Source organism: Halichoerus grypus, chromosome 1 (assembly GCF_964656455.1).
Source record: "Halichoerus grypus chromosome 1, mHalGry1.hap1.1, whole genome shotgun sequence".
NCBI classification, from domain to species: domain Eukaryota; kingdom Metazoa; phylum Chordata; class Mammalia; order Carnivora; family Phocidae; genus Halichoerus; species Halichoerus grypus.
The window spans coordinates 215,104,844-215,125,641 of NC_135712.1; the positions used below are offsets into that span (position 1 = coordinate 215,104,844).

Consider the following 20,798-nt stretch of genomic DNA (forward strand, 5'->3'; position numbering starts at 1 on the left):
CAGCCCCACGAGGGAGCCGGGAGGAACAGCTCCTCCCGCCCCGGTCCAGCCTTCAGATGAGGCAGCCCCAGCTGGCCTATGTGCTGACCACAATCTCATGAGAGACCCCGAGCCAGGACCACCCAGTTACGTCTGCTCCTGGATTGCTGACCATGGAAACCCTGAGAAAATAAACGTGTGTTGCATTAAGCTGCTACTCTGGATTAATTTGTTATGCAGCCACAGCTAACCGATACAGATTCTGTGTTAAGGCTGCTGAGCCAGCCCGGGAGCACAGGTGACTCTAGAAACGCCCCTGACCACAAGGGTCTGGGTCAGGGCAGCACCACAGTTACAGGACGAGCTGCCTAGCCCCGCGCACAGCAGGGCAGGGGCAAGCACTGCCGACAGGAGCCTGAGCAGCTGCCGTGCGGCAGGCCCGTGCAGATGCGGGGCTCGCACCCCTCGCCCCGTCCTCCCAGGAACCCGCACAGCCTGCCAGGCTGACTCGCCTCACACGAGACCCACAGACCTGGAAAGGCAGAGGTGCCTGGAATTTGATCTCTTCTTGTGAGAAAATGAAATCCAGCTTTCTCAATGCTTTAAAAGCAGAGAAAAGGAAGAAAAAAGTTTATGACAGGGCCTCCAAAGGTCTCAGAATGATCCTTTCAGGGACTGGCCAGCTGCCACTGGCGGCCCTGAGGTGTGTAATTTAAGATGCACTGGTCACCATAAATGATTCAGAAACTCCGACTTGTGGATGCGGCCTTCAGGAGAAAGAGGCCAGAAGCCACCCGGAAAGGTTAGACTGAGAACAGCCCCGAGGAAGCCTGCATTCATGAGCAGCCCTTGTCTTGTGACCCAGGGATACCCCCCTTTCCTCCTCCTCCTGTGCCCCAACCCTGGGGTCCTCACAGGGACCCCTCCACGCACACACACAGCCCGTGTCCCCAGCCTGGCACTGGCCACAGCATGAACGTCTGTTTGCAGAGTGGGGACTGGCCCACTCTCTTACCATGAGTTGCACTGGAGCGTCCACACGGAGCAGCTGAGAGAGGTTCTTCCATACGAACCCTGCTTAGCGAACGCAGCTAACTGGGAGAGCAGGCACCGGGCACCAGGCTGCACTAGGCCCTCCACCACGGCGAGCACGTGAAAACGTCCATGACAAGTACAATCTGTCCCTGTCTTACGCTGCACACCACCCAGGGGGCAGTCGTCACACCCGGAGGTGACACGAAACTCTGTCCCTGCCATGAAACTCGCCTCCCCAACTCCGGTGGCAGTGTGAGGCCACTGGCCCTGTGTCCTCAGCACTGCCCAGCACAGACGGTGTGTGGACGGCAAACGCACAGAGGGACAGAGCGTGCGGGGAGCCCCAGCTGCCTCACTAGCCCAGGCCCGGCCCCCTCTTGTACCCTGAGGACAAACCTGAGAACAAGCGCCCAGGACAAGAACTCAAGGTGTGGCTCCGCCACCAGCCTGTCCCTGGCAGGTCTGTAGTCTCAGCACAAGAAGTGTGCACAGGAGGGTCTTTGAGATGCCCTCCGCAAGGGCATGAGCCCAGGCTCCCGAGCACTCAGACCTCCTCTGCACGACTGGAGGGGTGTCGGTGAGAGGCGGGCTGCAGAGGGAAGACCAAGAGGTGCACAGAGGGGTGCGTGCCCGGGGAACCCGCCCGCCAGCTCCATTCTCCTGACTCCCGTTTGCAACAAGAACATCCAGGGAGTGCCCTCGGCTCCCATCAGGATTCACAGGCGGAGGGCAGAACCCAAGCTGTCCTCTGAAGCAGGGGTCTCACACTGTGCCAAGCGTCAGAATCCCCTGGAAGGCTCCTGAGCACAGATGGGGCCCACCCACGAAGTCTCAGATTCAGCAAATCTGGGGGTCCAGGAATCTGCATTCCTAACAAGTTCCCAGGTGATGCGAAGGCTGCCGGCTCCGGGACCCCACTCTGAGAGCCACGGCCCTGAGTAAGCTGACGTGGGAATTGCCGTGGATGGGATGGTGACGTGCAGACAGAGCTCTAAGGCGCGGAGAAGGGCAGAGAATGAAGGTGGGCTGATGGGACATGGCGGGAGGCCTGCTGTCTGTCTCTATCAGTGGCAGGGCTTTGACGGCAGAGATCTGGTGGGAGTGAAGAAGGACACAGTGCAAAATCAGCAGGCATCCAGAACACTCGGTCCGGGAGGAAGACCAGAGGGCCGCAGCTACAAAGCCCAGCAGGGTGGAGAGCACAGGGCCTAGGGGCCTGGCTGGGGTGCTCAGCCTCATCTCTCCGCCTGTGTGCCCGTGCACCTGGGACCGGGGGCAGGGAGCAGCAGTGAGGACAGCAGACCAGCACAGTGTGGCACCTGCAGGGCCTGAGCATCGAGAAGGGACAGGCTTTCATGTGAAGATGAGCAAATTCGTGCACGGCAGCAGAGATCCCAGGCTGCACAGAATCATGCCAGCCGCGTCCACAGCCAGTCCCAGATGCCTACACACCCCCAGCAAGGGCAGAGCAGGGTGGCAGCAATGGAGTGCCTGCCCTATGGGCTCCAGGAAGGCGGTGGAAGCGAGCCCCGCCAACCATACCTGAGGACAGGCCAGGCCACGGCCGAGGTGTGCGCGACGGACACAGGCCTCATAAAGGAACGCAAATACAGAGCACTGCCCCCAGCCAGGGCTGTCACAGGCGGGGAGCCAGGCCCAGCCAAGTGAGCTGGGTCTCCAGCCAACACACTCCAAAAAAGAAGAAGCTGAACAAAGACACCAACATGGAAGTACTCTCGGAGCTGCTGGAGGGGCCAGATGGTGAGACACAGGGACACTGTGAAGAACAGAATGTTTGGGTCCCCCAGATGCACACGCTAGAGCCCTGACCCCCCGCGGAATGGTATTAGGAGACAGGGCCTTTGGGAGGTGATAGCGTTAAGGGAGGTTACGAAGGTGGGGACCCCTGTGCGATCAGTGCCCATGTAAGGGGATGAAGGGACAGAGCACTCTCTCTTGGTCACGTGAGGACACAGCGAGAAGGCGGGGCTGCCGGCCAGGAAGTGGACCCTCCCCAGGTACCAGCCCTGCCGGCACCATGGCCTCGGACTGCCAGCCCCCGGGGCCATGAGAAATCAGTGTCTGTGTTTCAAGCTGCCCCCCACGGTATCCCATCAGCGCAGCCCAAGCAAACGAAGATAATGATCCCCAGGGCACAGGCGGTACACAGCCAGCATTCACAGGGTGGCCCAGGACCAAAGGAGGGGACGAGGAGCTGGCCAAGAAGGAGCAGGCCTCCGGGCCGAAGGCAGGGAGGAGGACACAGGTGGAAAAGCAGAAATCCAACCAGAAGTGGCAGCTGGGAAGGTGGAATTTCCGCCAAAAATGGCCGCAAACAGTGGCTCCTGACAAAATGCACTTTTGCGGCTGGCCCAGGAATCCTGGAGCAGGAAAGACAGCCCGCTCTGACCCGAGGTGCCGGGCACCCTCCGCGGCAGCTGCCCACGCCCAGCGGAAAACCGCGTGCAGCCAGGAGGCGTCTGCGCCCCTGAGAACCCACGTGGAGGGACGGGCCCTCAGAGCGGTGGCGAGGGCTGGGCAGGCCACAGCTCCTTCACGGTTTTAAATCCAGGTTTGCACGACCGTGCCCAGCACTGGTACTCTCCTCCACAGGACTCTGAAAAGGAACCAGGCTCCTTGGAGGAATGGCTGATTCCAGGGCTGGGGCAGGGAAAACACAAGATGAGCCTCGACATCCTGTGCACCAGGCAGCAAAGACGTGTCCCCAAAGGGGCATGGGCAGGCCCAGGGCCCAGGAGAAAGCCCGGAGGCGCTCCCGGGGGGCCGGCTCCAGAACGTTGAGCAACAAGCTCCTCAGAGACTGGACCATCACCCGGAGAATGCAGTCCACGCAGAGGCTAGAAACGTGTGAGTAAGTGGAGGACAGCCGCAGCTCTCCCAGACAGGAACTGCAGGCAACGCGGGAGTGCGGTGGAGGAAAGGAGAAAGCCCCACGGTGCGGGGGCTGCGGCGACTGCTGTAGGCAAGGCCCCTCAGGGTCCCAGACAGCCTCGAGGCACCCTGCCCCCCGGGGATGAGGGGAACGAAGCAGCAACCTGACCGTGGACGGGAGAGGGACCTGGCGCTGCCGCCACAACCAGGGCTCAAGGTGAGCACCGTCCACAGGAAGATGCACAGCCTCAGCAGCCTTGGAGGTGATGCCCGAGGAGACACAGCGTCGGCCTGTGGGACTCCTACCAAGAATGCACTTCCGGGACACCTGGGTGGCTCAGTCGGTTAAGCGTCTGCCTTCGGCTCAGGTCATGATCCCAGAGTCCTGGGATCGAGTCCCGCATCAGGCTCTCTGCTCCACGGCGAGCCTGCTTCTCCCTCTGCCTCTGTCTCTCATGAATAAATAAATAAAATCTTTAAAAAAAAAAAAAAAAAAAGAATGCACTTCCAACCCCACACTAAGGCCCCTGCAGGGTGGGCAGGTCATGACAGGTGCTGGCCTTTCCATAGACATGAGGGACTGCCCCAGGTTAGAGCTGAGGACACACAACAACTAAACACTAAGGGGACCCTGGGCTGGGCCTGAGCAGAAAGGGACACGGGGAGACGGAGTCCTGAGTCTCCTCAGCGCTGAGCCCCGGCCTGGATCCTGGTGCCACGGGCAGCTGAGTGAGGGTTACAGCAACTCTGTTCTATTTGTACAACACGCTCTTCTGTCTAAAATCCTTTCCAGGGTCGTCTGGGTGGCTCAGTTGGTTGAGTGACTGCCTTCACCTCAGGTCATGATCCTGGAGTCCCGGGATCGAGTCCCGCATCGGGTTCCCTGCTCCGGGGGAGTCTGCTTGTCCCTCTGACCCTCACCCCTCTCATTCTCTCTCTCTGTCATTCTCTCTCTCTCAAAAATAAATAAATTAAAAAATTAAATTAAAAAAAAAAAATCCTTTCCAGGGGCACCTGGTGGCTCAGTCGGTTGAATGTCTGCCTTTGGCTCAGGTCATGACCTCAGGGTCCTGGGATGGAGCCCCGCATCGGGCTCTCTGCTCCGTGGGGAGTCTGCTTCTCCCTCTCCTCCCCTGCTTGAGCTCTCCTTTGCTCTCTATCTCTCTTTCTCAAATAAACAAATAAAATCTTAAAAAAAGAGTAAAAGTAAAAATAAAATCCTTTCCAAGTGCAAAAATGTCGCACAGGAAAGTGAGACACAGAAGGTTCTCCAAATGCAGACAAACGAGAAAGGCGCTCTCGGGGTCTGCAGGTGCTCCGGGCACACGCAGTCTCTCAGCCCACCCCCACCCCACCCAGAGAAGGCCTTCTATCCACCAGACGGAGACATTGCCTGCTGCCTTCTTACTTGGCAGGAGCACTGTAATGATAAACACAACACACTTAGAGGCGCCCGGCTGGCTCAGTCGGAAAGCACGCAACCCTTGATCTCAGGGTCGTGAGTTCAAGCCCCACATTGGGCCTAGAGCTTACTTTAAAAAAAAAAAAACAAAAACAAAAACAAAGAAAAAAAAGAGCATACTTGAAGGCTTCTGAATATATTAGTAATTCCATAAATTTTACAGTACCTTTCCCCTGCTAAAATTTTGTATTCCTCAACTCAGAAATAAGGAAAATGTGTAACATAACACCCACATTGAGAAATGTAATACATTACAGTCTGAATCTGTTTAAACATCTCAACACTCAACGTGGTCAATCTGCTATCTTAATAATCACCTTAAATTTCATCCAGAAGCTGCCCTTTCACAGATATTACTACGTGGCCCTTTGACAAAATAAACACTAATTCCTAATCACTTTAAAACAGCGCCACTTCGGGCTGAGTTCATGGTTAAGCTAAGCAGGGGGAGCAAAAGCAGTTAATTTATGGTTTGTTCTTAACATGACCAATTCAAGTATTTATAGCGATAGCACCTTTTCCAGTTCAAATAAGCAAGAACCAAGAAAGACAGGCCATGTGTACAAATAAGTAAAGAGCACAAAACAATGGTAAGAAGGCTGGGATGGGAGGGTATTAATCACTCTGGAGGTCAGCCTAGAGGGGAGGAAGGTCGATGTGCGGTGCCCAGAGCAGGCAGAGTCTGGGAGCTCCCCCAAGGCCGAGGGCAGCTACTGATGGTGCTCTGGGAGGTGAACGAGGGCTCAGGTCTGCGGTTCACACTTAGCCCTCAGGATAGGGTGCAGAGTGGGGCAGGGCGAGAGGCCAGAGACCTGGCAAAGACGGCGGCTAGGGAGGGCCCAGGGCGCTCCCGTTCAAACGTGGTTAACCACCCCACAGCATTCAACCAAGCGTGGGGCCCTTCTGCAGGAAGGCTTGCCATCCGGAAGGGACAGGACTTGGCACAGGTCTTGTCATCTCTGTGCGTGGCTCCCTCGTCTGTAAACCGGACCCTGTGGGGACACACCTACGCTGGAAAGCCCTCCTGTTTGTGCTGGTCCTTCTCCCAGACCTCCGCTCTCAACTGGCTGGGTCTTCAGACTCCACGTACCCACACAATGAGAGATCTGCGCAGGGGAGACAATCTCCCAGCTCACAGCCCTGGTGTCTACGCAGCAATGGGTACCCCAGGGGCTCTGGGCCTGCTGTCCATGGTAGGAGGCGGCACAGGGAGAGAAGGGGACAGTTACTTAAAGACCCACACAGTGACTGTGGTCACACTGGGGGCACCTGCTTGGGCTGAGTGACAGAAGCCAGTCACTACCCCACGATGAAGCATAGGATCTGTGAGAGCAGCAAATTCACTCCCCCAAGCTGTAGAAAAAGTCAAGTCACCCAGCCACTGCTTTTGAGCTTCACTAGTTTTAAGGACTAAACTTGCGTGGCCCCCGAAACAATGTCACGCTGCAAAGGGGCCAGAAGGAGGGCAGCTTATGCTGCTCAGATAACTTCTCTCGGGGGAGGGGGGGCCGAGCCAACCGCTCACCTGTGACGCACCCTGGCTCTCAGGGAATGTTTCAGCTCTGTGACGACAGCCAGCAGTGACTCACCGGGAAGGAGGCCTTGGCTCCTGCCACCACCCCCACCGCACCCCTCTCCACGGGGCCACGCTGCCCAGCGCCAACCCTGACAAACAAGGCTGCTCAGAGGACTGGGCCACATCTAAAAGCACCCGGCCCACCAGACCCACAGCCCCCAAGTCTCCAGGGCAAGGGAGTCCCGCGCAACGCCATCCCAGCAGCACACCGGGCCTGCGGTGTGGCCGTGGCCAATGATCTCGAAGAGGCGCTCCAACGAAAGAATCGACACGCAAGCCCCCCGGGTCGCCGTGGGAAGCAGGGTGGGCCACAGGGATCCCCCGCGGCCATAAATACAGCTGGGGGAGGGGAGAGGGAAAACGGGAGGGCGTGCTAAGGAGCACCCGAGGGTGGTCTGAGGAGCCACACCCGGGCAGGCCTGGCAGCGCTGATGGGAAGCCTCCCGCACGAGCTGTCCAGAAGGCCGGAGCAGCAGGGCCCGTCAGACCTCACTCGGGCGCAAACTCGGTCCCACACAGCCCCGGACGCCGTGCTCCGTGCAATCCAACGACCAGGGGGTCCAGAGGAAGGAGCCCCCACGAGGAAGGAGTCTGGAGCTGTGGCATCCTAGCAGCAGCCGTGGCCACCTGGTCCATACATGGAGAGGAACATCACTCAGCCGTGAGCAGGAGAGTCGCCCACACGCGCGGCCCCGGGGGCGGACCCCGAGCCCACGACGCTCAGGGAGGGAACCAGACACAGAAGGCCACACGGGGTGTGAGTCCACGTGGGTGACACGCCCAGAACAGGCTCATCTGCGGACGGGAAGGGGGCTCTCGGGGGCTGGGGGGGGAGGTGATAGCTAATGGGGACGAGTTTCCTTCTAGGGTGATGGAACGTTCTGAGACTAAAGGTGGCAGTTGTACAACCCTGTGAATGGACTGGTCTGTGGCAACGTACTCTAGATGGATAGACGGAGTGGTGTGTGAATTACCTTGCAATAAAGCTGTTACTTGTAAACAAAACCCACAAGCCCCAGCACTGCCCCCTCCTGTTGATTGTCCTCCTGAACCCTCCCTGTGCCCAGGCCCCTGCGCCTGGCCTCCCGTACCCGGCACATCTGGGGCAGACAACCCGAACTGCCAGACCAGGGATGCAGCCCAGCCGCAGTGAGCCACATGCAGACCAGGGGAAACAACCCTGTTCACCCGTTTAAACAGATCACAGCAAAACAGCCATCCAGGGCAGAAACCTGAGCCCCATGGGGGCTCCTGTGGTCCCACAGGCCACACTACCCCCCACCGGCACCTGTGTCCTCCTCTATCCCTAGCCCTACCACAAAGCCCAGAAAGCCCTGTCCCCCAACTCCTAAAGAGAAGGGTTGGGTTTTTAAACGACAGAAGTGTTATCAGAGTGAGTATCCATCACTCACACCCCCACCCCCCAGCACGTGGAGTGAAGCTAATGCTTTCGGCACGCTAGCTCCCACACCCCCATGACTAGCTGAGGGGAACTCAAGCCCAAGTCTCTCTAGAGAGGGGAAACTGAGGCTTAGGGCGGTTGCATGGTAAAGCCCAGAGCCCTTGACCTCCCAACCTCCACTGGCAGCACCCCAGGTGCCACACAACAAACAGGAAGAAGGGCTGGTACAGCGCAGGGGAGAGGGCCCACGGGCTCGGAACTGGAAGCGGGATGCGGGTCGGGGAGAAGGAAGACTGCGTTCAGGAAGAGCAGGAGCTGGGAGAGCATGGAGCAAGGGAATGGCGAGGCACTGAGGGGCAGGCCGGAGCCACGTGTGGGCTGTGTGGCAGAGCGACACCCGGCACCCCCCAAAAAGCGGCAGGTCCTCGGCAAATACCTGCAGAATCAATACCGTGGCCTGGGCTAGCAGGAGCCCCCACTGGTGGGAACTGTAGGGACACCTCAAGGGGACAGAGAAAGCAGAGAGAGGCTTCAGGAAGTACAACCCTGAGCAAGAGGAAGGAAACAGGAACATTATTCCCACAGCTAGGGACCCAGGCACACTCTGCAGGGGAAGTCAGGCAGAGTAAGAACTTTCCCGAGAGAGGCATGGGGCCCAGGACCCAGTTGCTCCCAAATGCAGAACCCTGGCAGCACCGGTCCCACATTCACGAGAGGACCCCAAAATGCTCTGTATCTTGAGTGCACCAATACCAACAATATGCTCATCTTGCGCTCTGGTTGTAAGATGTCACCACTGGGGGAGCTGGATAAGGAGAACACAGGATGTCTCTGCTCTTTCTTTCTCTCCTTCTTTCTTTTTTATAAGATTTACTTATCTGAGAGAGAGAGACAGCACGGGGCAGAGGGAAAGGGAGAGAAGCAGACTCCCGGCTGAGTGCAGAGTCCAACTCGGGGCTCAATCTCACAACTGTGAGATCATGACCTGAGCTGAAACCAAAAGTTAGACACTTAACCAACTGAGCCATCTGGGCGCCCCTGTTACTTCTTATGGCTTCAAGTGAATATACGATTATCTCGAAATTAATAGCTTAAGGGAAAAAAAGGCAGAGCTCCCAGAGGGAGACTGGGCAGGCAGGTGCCCTGCAGCTCTGCCCCTGCCTCCCTAGGGAACACCCGAAGTTCCTGCTCCCTCCGTCCCCTACCCATCCAGAACAGAGTACCGGCAGGCATTTGGATCCTAGGGACCCGACTATGAAAACTAACAGCCATATAGGACAGACAGGCTTTTCCGATTATCCCTCCCCCCTGTGAAGGAGCTACTCCGCCCACACAAGGTTGTCTAAGGGTTAATCTGCCTTCCACCTGAGTGCAGATTAGACCGAAGGCTCACACAAGCCTAGGTCAGCATCAGAAAATATTTTCTGAGTCACAGGGAGGGATGGCTCACTCTGCCCACCCACTCATCCTCCTGCATAAAGGGCATGACTGCTCAGAGGGCATTCATCAGATCGTGGGCTCCCCGGGAGGAAGCTGAAGGCGGGGACAGTCACGATGGGGCTGCTCCCCCGCCCACAGGCTTAATAAGTCATGGAGGAGCTGGACCACTCCACGCCCTCGAAGGTTCTTGCCCCGCAGCCAGGCAGCCAAAAATACTACTACCCCCCTTCCAGCTGGGACCTGGTTTTCCCACTAAGACAAGAGCCACCCTGAGCTGTAGGTGAGTATCTGAGAACTCTTAAGTCATGGAAGCAACAAAACTCAGCCGCCACCGCCCCCACCTTCCCTCCCATTTGTTAATTTCCCAAAAAGCCTGTTTCTGACCCTGGACACTTCCCAGTGTGGGTGGTTGTGACTGTTGGTACTTCCTCCTGCAGATGGCCCCACCTCCAAGAAGCCACCCACACCTCCCCCAGGACAAAACCAGCAGCCCCTCCCTCCAGGACCACCTCAGCCGGCAGCTATCTATGTGGCCACATAACTGCTGAACTTGTGGGTTTATAGATCTCCCACCTCCCTACGCTTACACGTTTCCTGAGCATGCGAATACTGTCCACTGTCCTCTGCGGCCCCAGGAGCACCGGAAGCAACCAGTAGGTGCTGGCAGAATGAATGGATCCATGAACAAATGGGCCCAGTCATCTCGCACACGTAGTCAAATGACAGTCTGACCTTCTGAAAAGTTAACTTATGAAGTCATCCGTTTTCTTAACACAGTCATCATCGAATCATCACAAAATATGAACCCTTCTGAAAGTACTGGCCCTCGCTTCGCACGAGAAAGCAAACTTCGTCAGCAGGGATACGGGAAGTTAACAGACATCACCACAAAGCTGTAGCAGGAGCGTCGATTGTCACTGCACTAGCAGAGGATTTCACGGGGCCCGCCTGCCCACGGGCCTGGCAGTGGGACAACCACACCAGGAAAGGGCCTGCTGACGTCAGGCAGAGCGCCTGGCCAGGCGGGCAGCACAATCCCATCCCCCTGCCAAGCGAGGTCCCGGCCAGTGAGGGAAAGACGCTCTGCAGTTCAGAACCAGCGGCCACTAGAAAGCCAGGCCCAACACGGAAGGCCTTGTTTACACCAGGTACAAATCACTGTGGGCCTTGCTCTGCTCCAAATAAAAGATGGTGGTGAGGGGGACACTGTGGCTGTCTCTGGATGAACTTTCACCTTGGTGTCCAGGGCCTGGACAGTGGGTCACAGTGCATTCCCTCAGTCTTCCAATACCCGACAGTGCCAATCTGGGAGATGCACAAGTGTCACACACAGCGGCACAGGCCCCACCGTCCTCCCCCTGAACGCCTCCCAAGGTGAGAAGTCAAGTTTGCGTAGAAAATTGCCCCCACATGCTCATAGCAGCTTTATTCCTAACTAGAAACATCCCACAAGGCCACCACCGGGCAGTGAAACAGGGAAATGAAAAGATGGAATAGGACAGAGCAATGAAAAGGACGGACTTCTGATACCCACAGCAACACGCATGAGTCTCAGAAATGCCCTACTGGGCCAGAAAGCTGCCTGCTGTTGATTCCATTTATCTGACTTTCTGGAAAAGACAAGACTTAGGAGCAGAGAGAAAAGAGCTGAGCTGGTGGAAGGGCACCCGGAGGGCTGACAGTGGCCTGATTAGGATGGACCTGTCAAAACCCCTGGAGCTGCACCGTGCCAAAAACAGTGATCGTACTGCGTGCGAGCTAAGGATAAAAAATAACTCAATTTTAAAGAATGCGCTGGCCAGCCAACTGGTGCATGCGGAGCGCTGTCACAGGGGCGGAGAGGCGGAGGCTGGTGGAACGGTTGGAGTTTTGAAGGTTCTCCCCACTTTCGTCACCTTGGACGTCGGTCTTCCCGCCCTGCCCACTGCCCCGGCGGCCGGACACACACGTACATACACACACGCTTTGCCAGCCGGAAAAGCCAGGGCCCGGGCTCGACCTCGCCTCCGGCCGCAGGATGAGCAAAAATAGAAAGCTCCGGTGCGCGCGGCGGGCTGGAAACCGCGAAACCCTCCGACCGCGGAGAAGCCAGGGCCGGCAGCCAACACCCGCTCCCGGGCGGTCGCCGCGCCCCGACCCCGCCCCCGGCCGCGACGTTTCCAAAAACTGACACACACGGAGCGCGCGTGAGGGGCGGGGCGCGCGGGCTTCCCCGCCGGGTCCCCCGGAGGCCCCCGTCCCCCCGCCGGGCGTCCGCGCCGAAGGGCGCCCCGAAGACGCCCGCCCACGGCGCCCGCCGCGCTCCCGCTCCCAACGGCACCCTGCCGGGTCCGAGCGGCCCCGGGGACGCGGACACCCGCGCCGCGCCGCCCACCCGCGCCCCCGCGGCTCCGCAGCGCCCCGGGGCCGCCCCGGTAAATTTCCGCTCGGCCGGTCATTTTCCGAGGGTCACTCGAGAGCGGGGGACAGAGCGGTCCCGGGCCCCGGGTCCGGCCAGCCCGCCCACCCCCTCGACCTCAGGGGGGACGGAAAGCAGCGCGGGGACTCGAAAGCCGAGCACACTGACAGCGCCAGACCCAGACGACCCCACGCAGGGCAAGACCGAATGTCAACACACACCGCCCCGAGACGCCCCCCGCCCCCGGCCCGGGCAACGGCAGCCCCGCGCCCCGCCGCCCCGCAAACGGCCGCGGGCAGCGCCGCGAGCGGCAGGGCGACCCCGGAGGGGGGCTTCTCGGGACCCCGGCGGCCCCGTCCGGGCGGGCGCGGCGCGCCGCGGGGCCGAGGGAGCGGGGGACTGCGGGGCGCGGGGGCGGCACTCACGTAGACCGGCAGCGGCCACGGGTAGACGGCGGGCTCGGCCCCCACGGGCGACTTGAGCCTCAGCTCCAGCTTCTCCCCCATGTCGGCGCGCGCGTCCGCCGCACCATGCTAGTCGGGCGGTTGGGGGAGGGGCGCGGCGCCGCCGGCGGGGGGCGGGGCGGCGGGCGGAGGAGGGCGGGCGGGAGGGCGGGAGGCTGAGAAGGGGGGGGGCCTGGCCTGGGCCTCGGCCGCCGCCGCCGCCGCCGCCGCCGCCGCCGCCGCCGCGCTCCCGTCCGGCCCCCGGCTCCTCTTTGTGGTCACAGGCCCGGGGCCTCCAGCGCCGCCGCCATCTTGGGCCGGCGTGAGGAGAGCACAATGAGCCGGGGGCCGGGCCGAACCATTCTCCGCGCGCGCGCGGGGGGGCTCGGCGCGAGGACTCGGCGCGCGCCCGCTGCCCCGCCCGCCGCGCCGCGCGCGGCCCCCCCGCCGCCCCTCCCCGTGGACTCGCCCACACGCACGCACGCACGCACGCACGTCCTCGGCTGCCCTCGGCCGCCGCCGCCGGCCCGACGCGGGGACCCGGGGAGACCCCGCCGGTCTGGGATGACAGGTTCGAGCCCCGCCCCCGGAGGAGTGGGGGCCCACCCTGCCCACGCCCAGTAAAGCCGTAATTCCTCGTGAAATAGGACGCCCGCGGTCCGGGGGGCCTGCGCTACCGCTCGGGGTACGCGACTCGCCCCGCGAGAACGCCGCTTGCTGAGCAGCTGCTCGGCGCCAGGCCCTGCGCACCCGAGTGTCGAAGGGGCTACCCTGCCGCAGGGGGGGTCGGGCCGGTGCCGGGGAAGCCGAGAGGGTTCGTAATGCCGGGTGTCCACTGGGGCCCGCAGACATTACTTGAGGTGTGTCCGGGGGCTGGTGTTCACATGAGACCGCGTCTAAAGCGGTTCACTCGAGGCGAGGGCCGTTGTTACCCGGCGTGCTGGGGTGGGCCCCGTCCGGTCCGCGGAAGGTCTTAAAGTAAGTTTCCCTCCAAGGAGGGACCTCTGTCGGCCACTGGCTGCAACGTCAGCTCTTCCGTGGGGTCCTGCCTGACGGATCTCTGGCTTGCCGGCCCCCACGGTCACATGACCCAGGTCCCTAAAATAAAAGTGGGTGTGGATATATGTGTATATACACGCGTGTACACTCACGTGTGTGCGCATATACGTAGTGTATGTGTGAGTATGTCTACGTACAGGTGTGTCCACGTACACACAGGTGCATGTGGATGTTATATGTCTGTGTGTGTGGATGGGCATACGTGTGTGCTGTACGTGTGTACACATGCGTGGTGCACGTCATACACGTGCAGGTGTGTCCCATATGTATGCAGTACACACACCCGTGCGTCTCTGCATATGTATATTAATACACACACATCCTGTGGATTCTGCTGGCCTGGAGAACACTCACGAATGCAGACACCTGTGCTCACTGAGCCCCTGCATGTGTCAGCGAGGGAGCCAACCACCTGCCTCTTCAGCACCTCCCTTAAGTGTCACAGCTCCCGGGAGGGCAGGTGGTGGTTTCTGCTCTTGCCAGGTGAGGAGCCTGACGGGCAGTGACCCGCTCAAGTCACGCAGGTGGAAGGTGGAGTCCTGGCAGCAGTGTCCACGTCCCCGTGGGTGCTTCCTCCCGGGGATGGGGAGGGAAAGACGCGGGGTCTGGATTGTTGGAAGCTCGAGACCAAGGCCAACTAACCAAGGGCGTCAGAAGTCAGGACAGCGGGGGCGCCTGGGTGGCTCAGTCATTGGGCATCTGTCTTCTGCTCAGGTCATGGTCCCAGGGTCCTGGGATCGAGCCCCACATCGGGCTCCCTGCTCCACGGGAAACCTGCTTCTCCCTCTCCCACTCCCCCTGCTTGTGTTCCCTCTCTCGTTGTGTCTCTCTCTGTCAAATAAATAAATAAATCTTTAAAAAGTCAGGACAGTGGTTAGCTCAGGAATCAGAGGGGTGACACAGGGACATTCACCTGTGAAAAAGTATCCATCATGCACTTTTTGTATGTCTATCAATAAAAAGCTTTCTAAAAACAGATTCCCCTGGTTGCTATGCAGGGAACACATTGGGAGGTTGGGGGGGTGGTAAAGGAAGAGGAGTGAGGGGGCCAGACAGTCACCCAGGTGACAAGGAAGGAAGGCTCCGAAGAGGGACAAACCCCCCCATGGATAACTTAGCTAGACTGGACTTTGTGAGCTAAGGACAGCCTGGGACAAGGGTTAGGGTCCCCAGCCTGAGGAACCCAAAGCCCAGAGCCACCCTTCATCCTCCCAGTGAAGAGAGCCAGTCAGCCACCTCGGGCTCTCGGGCTCTCAGGCTATTGTCAGCTTCCATCCCATAGGACGCAGAGGCAGCCAGAGCATGTGTCTCAGGAAACACCCTCCCTCCCTCTCTCCCTCCCGCCTCCTCCTCCATCCCTTCCCCTCCCTCCTTCCCCCCTCCCTCTATCTATTCTCTCCTTCCTGCAGAGAGACCCCCAGGGACCTCTCAGACCCTGGCTCGGGCAGCCAACCGGAGAGTGGCTGCAGACAGCAGCTTCCCATCCCTCCCCTCCCCTGCCCGTTGTCCCCCACCATCTGAGGGATGTCAAGACAAGCCCTGGAGGAGGGTGACCTTGGCCCCAGGCCCTCAGCACGTGCCGTTCCCCTGCTTGGAACGTGCTTCCCCGAGACTCCTCCCTCTGCCATCAGTCTTGTTCTCTGCTCACTTCCTCCAGAACCTTCCTGGACTCCACAGACAAGGTGTGGCCCCAGAGTATGCTTTACACCTGCCCTGTACCCACAGAATTCCGACCCCAGCCCTCCCTTCCCTGCCGGGTGAGTGTCTCCACCTCTGCTGTTTCCTCATTTGAGCAGCCGATGCCCCCAGTCCCTGCCCCAGGATGTTTGAGAGGGTCAAGTCAGTTACCATAGAAAGTGCTAGAACAGTGCCTGCTACATAGAAGTTATTTGCCACCAGCATTGCTGTTGGTACTGTTATGGTAGTTTGTAGGGTGACCAGCCGTCTGGTTTGCCCAGGACTGTCCCAGTCTCGGCACTGGAGACCCAGGGAACCCCTCTGTTCTGGGCACACAGGGATGGTTGGTCACTCTATTTAGGATTTATCTCCCATCCCCACGCAGCCAGAAAGGAAATCTCCCTGCACCTGCCTTCCTTCCTGCTAACCCTTCATTCATCCACTCGTGTCTTTGCTCAACTCCTTTATTCCACAAGTATTTCATAAGCAGCTACCACATAGCAGACCCTCTTCCAGGTGCTGGGAACCTAGTAGCCAGGACAGTGGATGGAAACCCGTGTCCTCATAGAACTTACGTTCCAGGAAGGGCAGCAAACAATAAGCTGATAAGATGTAATTTATTATACAGGAATGGTGTCAGGGAGATCACTAAAGTAAGGGAAGAAAGGGAGAGGGCGCAGCTTTAAATGCAGGCCCTTGAAATGGAAGGGGCCCACTGGTCTCACCCGGAGCAATCCGGCCCCCAGGGGACACTGGGCCGTGTCTGGAGACATCTGTGCTTATAACGACCAGGGGTGAGGCTAGCATCGAGACCCCCCACAGAGAATGAACCGGCCCCAACGTCAGCAGCGCCAAGGGGCAGAGACCCTGCTCCAACATTATTCTGATGATCTGGTTCCCCCAGAATCCTGCAAGGGCAGGGACTCCATCCCAGCCACTTGTACACCCTCAGAGGTGACACAGAGTGAGGCAGCCAGGCAGGGCTGAGACAAGCCTTGGGGATGAAATGGCAAGCGTGTATGCCCATCCACCTGGCGCTCAGAGCTGGAGAGGTGGGGCTGGCCCCCACACACGATGGCCTCTATCACCCACCCACCTTGTGCAGCTAGCTCTTTCCAGAATCACCTCCTCTGGCCACTGTTCTGGTCCCTGTCCTGGGTTGAGTTGACTCTGAGAACAAGGACATGAGTGCAGGTTGATGATTTGAGAGGTGCAGAGAACTGCCTGGGGGGGGGGGGGACAGGAAGAGACAGGTGCGCTCTGATACCAGCTGTCTTAGTGGGACCTCCACCATCACAGAGACTCTGGGGATATGCAAACACATACCTTGGCATGAGCCCACCCGGGGGGACGAAGGAGCTGGGGTACTTACGCACTAACTCCTGTTATCAGTGGAGGGGTGGGAGGGGTTGGGAGGATGTGAATTCCCCAGCACTTCTAGCCTGCCACAGTCCTCCAGATGCAGATACTGGCTGTTGGAGTCTCAAAACGGTCGTGTCCAACAGAAGAGGCCAGGGCACCAGCAGAGTCGAATCTGGTCCCTAAGCGACCAGGTTCATCCTCTCCTATGGTTCTACATGCTTGTGGAGCCTTCAGACTTCCACCCAGGATTTTCACCTTCAGGTCTGGAGTGAACCACCTGCTGACAAGCCACCCCCTTCTCGGGGGCCAGCAGCCGTTCTTTCTTAAATCAAGATGCATCTAGACACCAAAATCGTAAAGACGAAAGGAGACTCAGGCATGTTTAAATCAAGGAAATACACTATTATCTTTGTAAAAGTGCTTAATTTTAATAGTTAAGATTTACCCAAAAAGTTGCAAAGATGGTACAGAATGTTCCTATGCCTGCCACCCTATACCCAGTGCCCCCCCTTTTTTACATGTTACATTAGTATGATACATTTGTTGCAGCTAAAGAACCAACATTGATACATTATTACTAACTAAAGTCCAAACTTTATTTGCATTTCCTTACCTAACATCTTTTTTCTGTCCCAGTGTTCTCTGGATGTGACAGGTTTGGTACCTTGAAAGTTTTGAGGAGGACCAATCAGGCATTTTGTCTCTTAATTTGTTTTTGTGATGTTTTTCTTGTGGTTAGTATGGGACTATGGGGTTTGGGGGAGGAAGACCCAGAGATAAAATGCCATTCTCATCAGATAACATCAACACACCTGCTGCCAACAGGATTTATGACCGAGCTGTTAACTTTGATCGCCTGGCTACTATTATCCTTTAAATTATGGTGGACATCTCCCTTCCCCAGGTAACCACAGTTAAAGAGACTGACGATATCTAATGTTGGTGAGGATGGCAAGCCACTAGAACTCCCATGCGTTGCTGGTAGCGCAGATTGGAGCAATCACTTTGGAAAGCTGTTGGCTGGACCCCCAAAAGCTAACTACACCCACCCCAGGTCTCAGTGATCCCCCTCCTCGGTGCTCGCCCAAGAGAAATAAGTGTCTGAGTCCCCACTAAAAGACATGCCCTGGAACGTTCGCAGGGGCTTTATTTACAATAGCCAACAACTGGAAATGGTTTCAATGTCCTTCCAGAAGAGAGCAGGTGAAGAAATTGTGGTATACTCAGAAAAGGGGATGCCACACAGCACCGAAAAGGAAAGAACCGGTATGCGCGCCGGTGTGGGTGGATCTCACGCAGCCGTCAGGGAAGGGCAGTGAAGCAACACCAAAGAGACTCTTTCTCTTCCTTCCTTTCTTTCTTTGACAAAGATAGTGAGAGAACACAAGTAGGCAGAGCGGCAGGTAGAGGGAGAGGGAGAAGCAGGCTCCCCGCTGAGGAAGGAGCCCGATGTGGGACTCGATCCCAGGACCCTGAGATTATGACCTGAGCCGAAGGCAGACGCGTAACCGACTAAGCCACCCAGGCGTCCCTCTCTTTCTTTCTTTCTTTCTTTCTTTCTTTCTTTCTTTCTTTCTTTCTTTCTTTCTTTCTTTCTTTTAGAGCAGTTTGTTCTTTGGGGGCTTTTTGTTTCTTTTTATTTCATTTTTAATTTTAATTCCAGTATAGTTAGCATGCAGTGTTAGTTTCAGGTGTACGATATAGTGATTCAACAATTCTATGCCTTTCTCAGTGCTCATCATACTCGTACTCTTCGATGGTTTCGCCCGTTACCCACCCACAAAAGGGATCTACTTCTTAACTCCATTTATATGAAGTGCAAAACCAGGAAAATGAATGAATGGCGTTAGAAGTTGGATACGGGTTGTCTCTGGGGGTTGAGGCATTGACTAAGAAGGGTCTGGATGTGTTTTACATTGTAGTCTGAGTGGTGATTATGTGGAGATGGAGGTAAAGGGGTGGGGGGAGAATTTATTAAGCCAGTCACTTGAGATTAGTGCACTTGTGTCCTTTTGCATGTGTGCTATCCCTCACATTAAAGAAGAAAGAATAGGGGCGCCTGGGTGGCTCAGTCGTTAAACATCTGCTTTCGGCTCAGGTCATGATCCCAGGGTCCTGGGATCGAGCTCCACATTGGGCTCCCTGCTCAGCAGGGAGTCTGCTTCTCCCTCTCCCACTCCCCCGCTTGTGTTCCCTCTCTCACTGTGTCCCTCTGTGTCAAATAAATAGAATCTTTAAAAAAAAAAATTAAACATAGAGTTACGTGTGACCCAGTCATTTCATTCCTAGTTATACACTCAAAGAATTGAGACAGATTTTTGCACACCCATGTTCACAGCAGCATTATTTATGATAGCCAAAAGGTAGAAACAACCCAAGTGTCCATTGGTGGATGAATAGACAAACAAAATGTGATCCACCCATACGATAGGATATTATTCAGCCTTAGAAAGGAAAAAAAAATCCTGACACCTGCTACAATATGGATGGATTTTGAAGACCTTGTGCTTGGAAATAAACCAGTAAGACACATCCCACATGATTCCACTCCCAGGAGGTCCCCAGAGGAGTCCCGTCCACAGAGACAGAGAGGAGAGGGTGGGAGCCGGGGCTGGGGCAGGGGGTGGGGAGTCCGCGCTAATGGGGACAGAGTCTCCGTGTGGGGAGATGGAAAGTTCTAGAGACGGAGGGTGGGGGTGGCTGCAGAATGGTGTGAGTGTGCTTCATGCCCCTGAGCTGTGCACTTAGGAATGGCTAACATGGTAACTACACTTACGGTGGTGAGCATTTCATGATGTATATAATTTTCAAATCACCTGTACACCTGAAACTAACATTATATTGTATGTTAACTATGATTCAAGAAAAAATAACATTTACCATCTTAACCATTTAAAAACTTTAAGTGGGGGTGCCTGGGTGGCTCAGTCGTTAAGCGTCTGCCTTCGGCTCAGGTCATGGTCCCAAGGTCCTGGGATCGAGCCCCGCATCGGGCTCCCTGCTCCGCGGGGAGCCTGCTTCTCCCTCTCCCACTCCCCCTGCTTGTGTTCCTTCTCTCGCTGGGTCTCTCTCTGTCAAATAAATAAATAAAATCTTTTAAAAAATAAATAAAAATAAAAACTTTAAGTGTATTTTATCACACTTTTTAAAAAAGTGATAGCAAATATAATCATAATGACCTGCTTTGCAGACAAGGGTAGGCTTCTGCCCCAGAAATATGGAACCCTCTGAGAGTCCTCTTTCTGCATTCCTGTTGTGTCATTTGCTTTGTCCTAGGGTCAATGAGATCATTCTTGGCAAGACTGGATGGACGGATGCATCTGTGTCACAGGGAAGGAGGATTACAAATCTGTATGCCAAGTTAAAGGTCATCCAGCAGATGAAACTGTGGAAAGATGTCCTCATGGAGAAAGATGTACACGATATGTTGTATTAAAAAGAGCAAGGTGCAGATTAGCGTGCTAAGAAAGCTCATATTTGTATTTAAATATATATATGTATATAGGTACATAAACATGCTTGCATATAAGTAGGCTCTTTCTGGCTCACAAGAAACACATTACAGTGGTTGTAGCTGGAAGGGATGAATAGTAGATTGTTGGAGTCTTTCCAACAGTGGGTCGGTGGTAGGCTGGTTGGTCTAAAGGGCTTCAGCTGGGAGGCTCGCCTCTACTTTCTGGTCTCATCCTCCAGTAGACCAGCCTCATGGTGTTCTAATGTCAGTAAGAGCATAAGAACAGAAGTTTCCAAGGGCTCCTGGGTGGCTCAGTTCGTTGGGCATCTGACTCTTGGTTTTGGCTCAGGTCATGATCTCAGGGTCATGAGGTCAAGCCCTGAGTCAGGCTCTGCGCTCAGCGGGGAGTCTGCTTCAGACTCTCTCCCTCTGCCTCTGCCCCTCCCCCCCCAAAATAAATAAATAAATCTTAAAAAAAGAATGGAAGCTTCCAGACCTCTTGAAGCTATTTTGGGTGGCTTTAAGGGCCCATACTTTCTCTTTTAAGGAGGGTTGGTTTAGGACAGGGTCTAATCCAGACCACCTCTTACTTTAGTAAATAAAGTTTTATTGGAACAAA

At 56.6% G+C, this 20,798-nt stretch overlaps 1 protein-coding gene and 1 long non-coding RNA gene across 8 annotated transcripts in view; one reads left to right on the forward strand and one right to left on the reverse strand.

Annotated features, from left to right (window-relative positions):
* The window catches only part of DOT1L (DOT1 like histone lysine methyltransferase), a 66,783-nt gene extending 53,842 nt beyond the window's left edge, over positions 1-12,941 (reverse strand). For 3 of the 7 annotated variants that reach the window (XM_078057890.1, XM_078057886.1, XM_078057881.1), the window contains exon 1: positions 12,610-12,939. In XM_078057890.1, coding sequence (XP_077914016.1) covers positions 12,610-12,690 — 81 coding nt within the window. In that variant the 5' untranslated portion in view covers positions 12,691-12,939. Of the gene's footprint in view, positions 1-12,609 lie in introns of all 7 variants that reach the window. The other 4 variants (XM_078057868.1, XM_078057867.1, XM_078057887.1 and 1 more) reach the window with 4 other exon arrangements.
* Positions 12,942-13,110: 169 nt separating this feature from the next.
* On the forward strand, positions 13,111-20,199 carry LOC118521424 (uncharacterized). Its single transcript, XR_004910135.2, has 2 exons — positions 13,111-13,487; positions 20,002-20,199. It is a non-coding gene; the product is annotated as an uncharacterized LOC118521424 (long non-coding RNA).
* Positions 20,200-20,798: the final 599 nt, after the last annotated feature.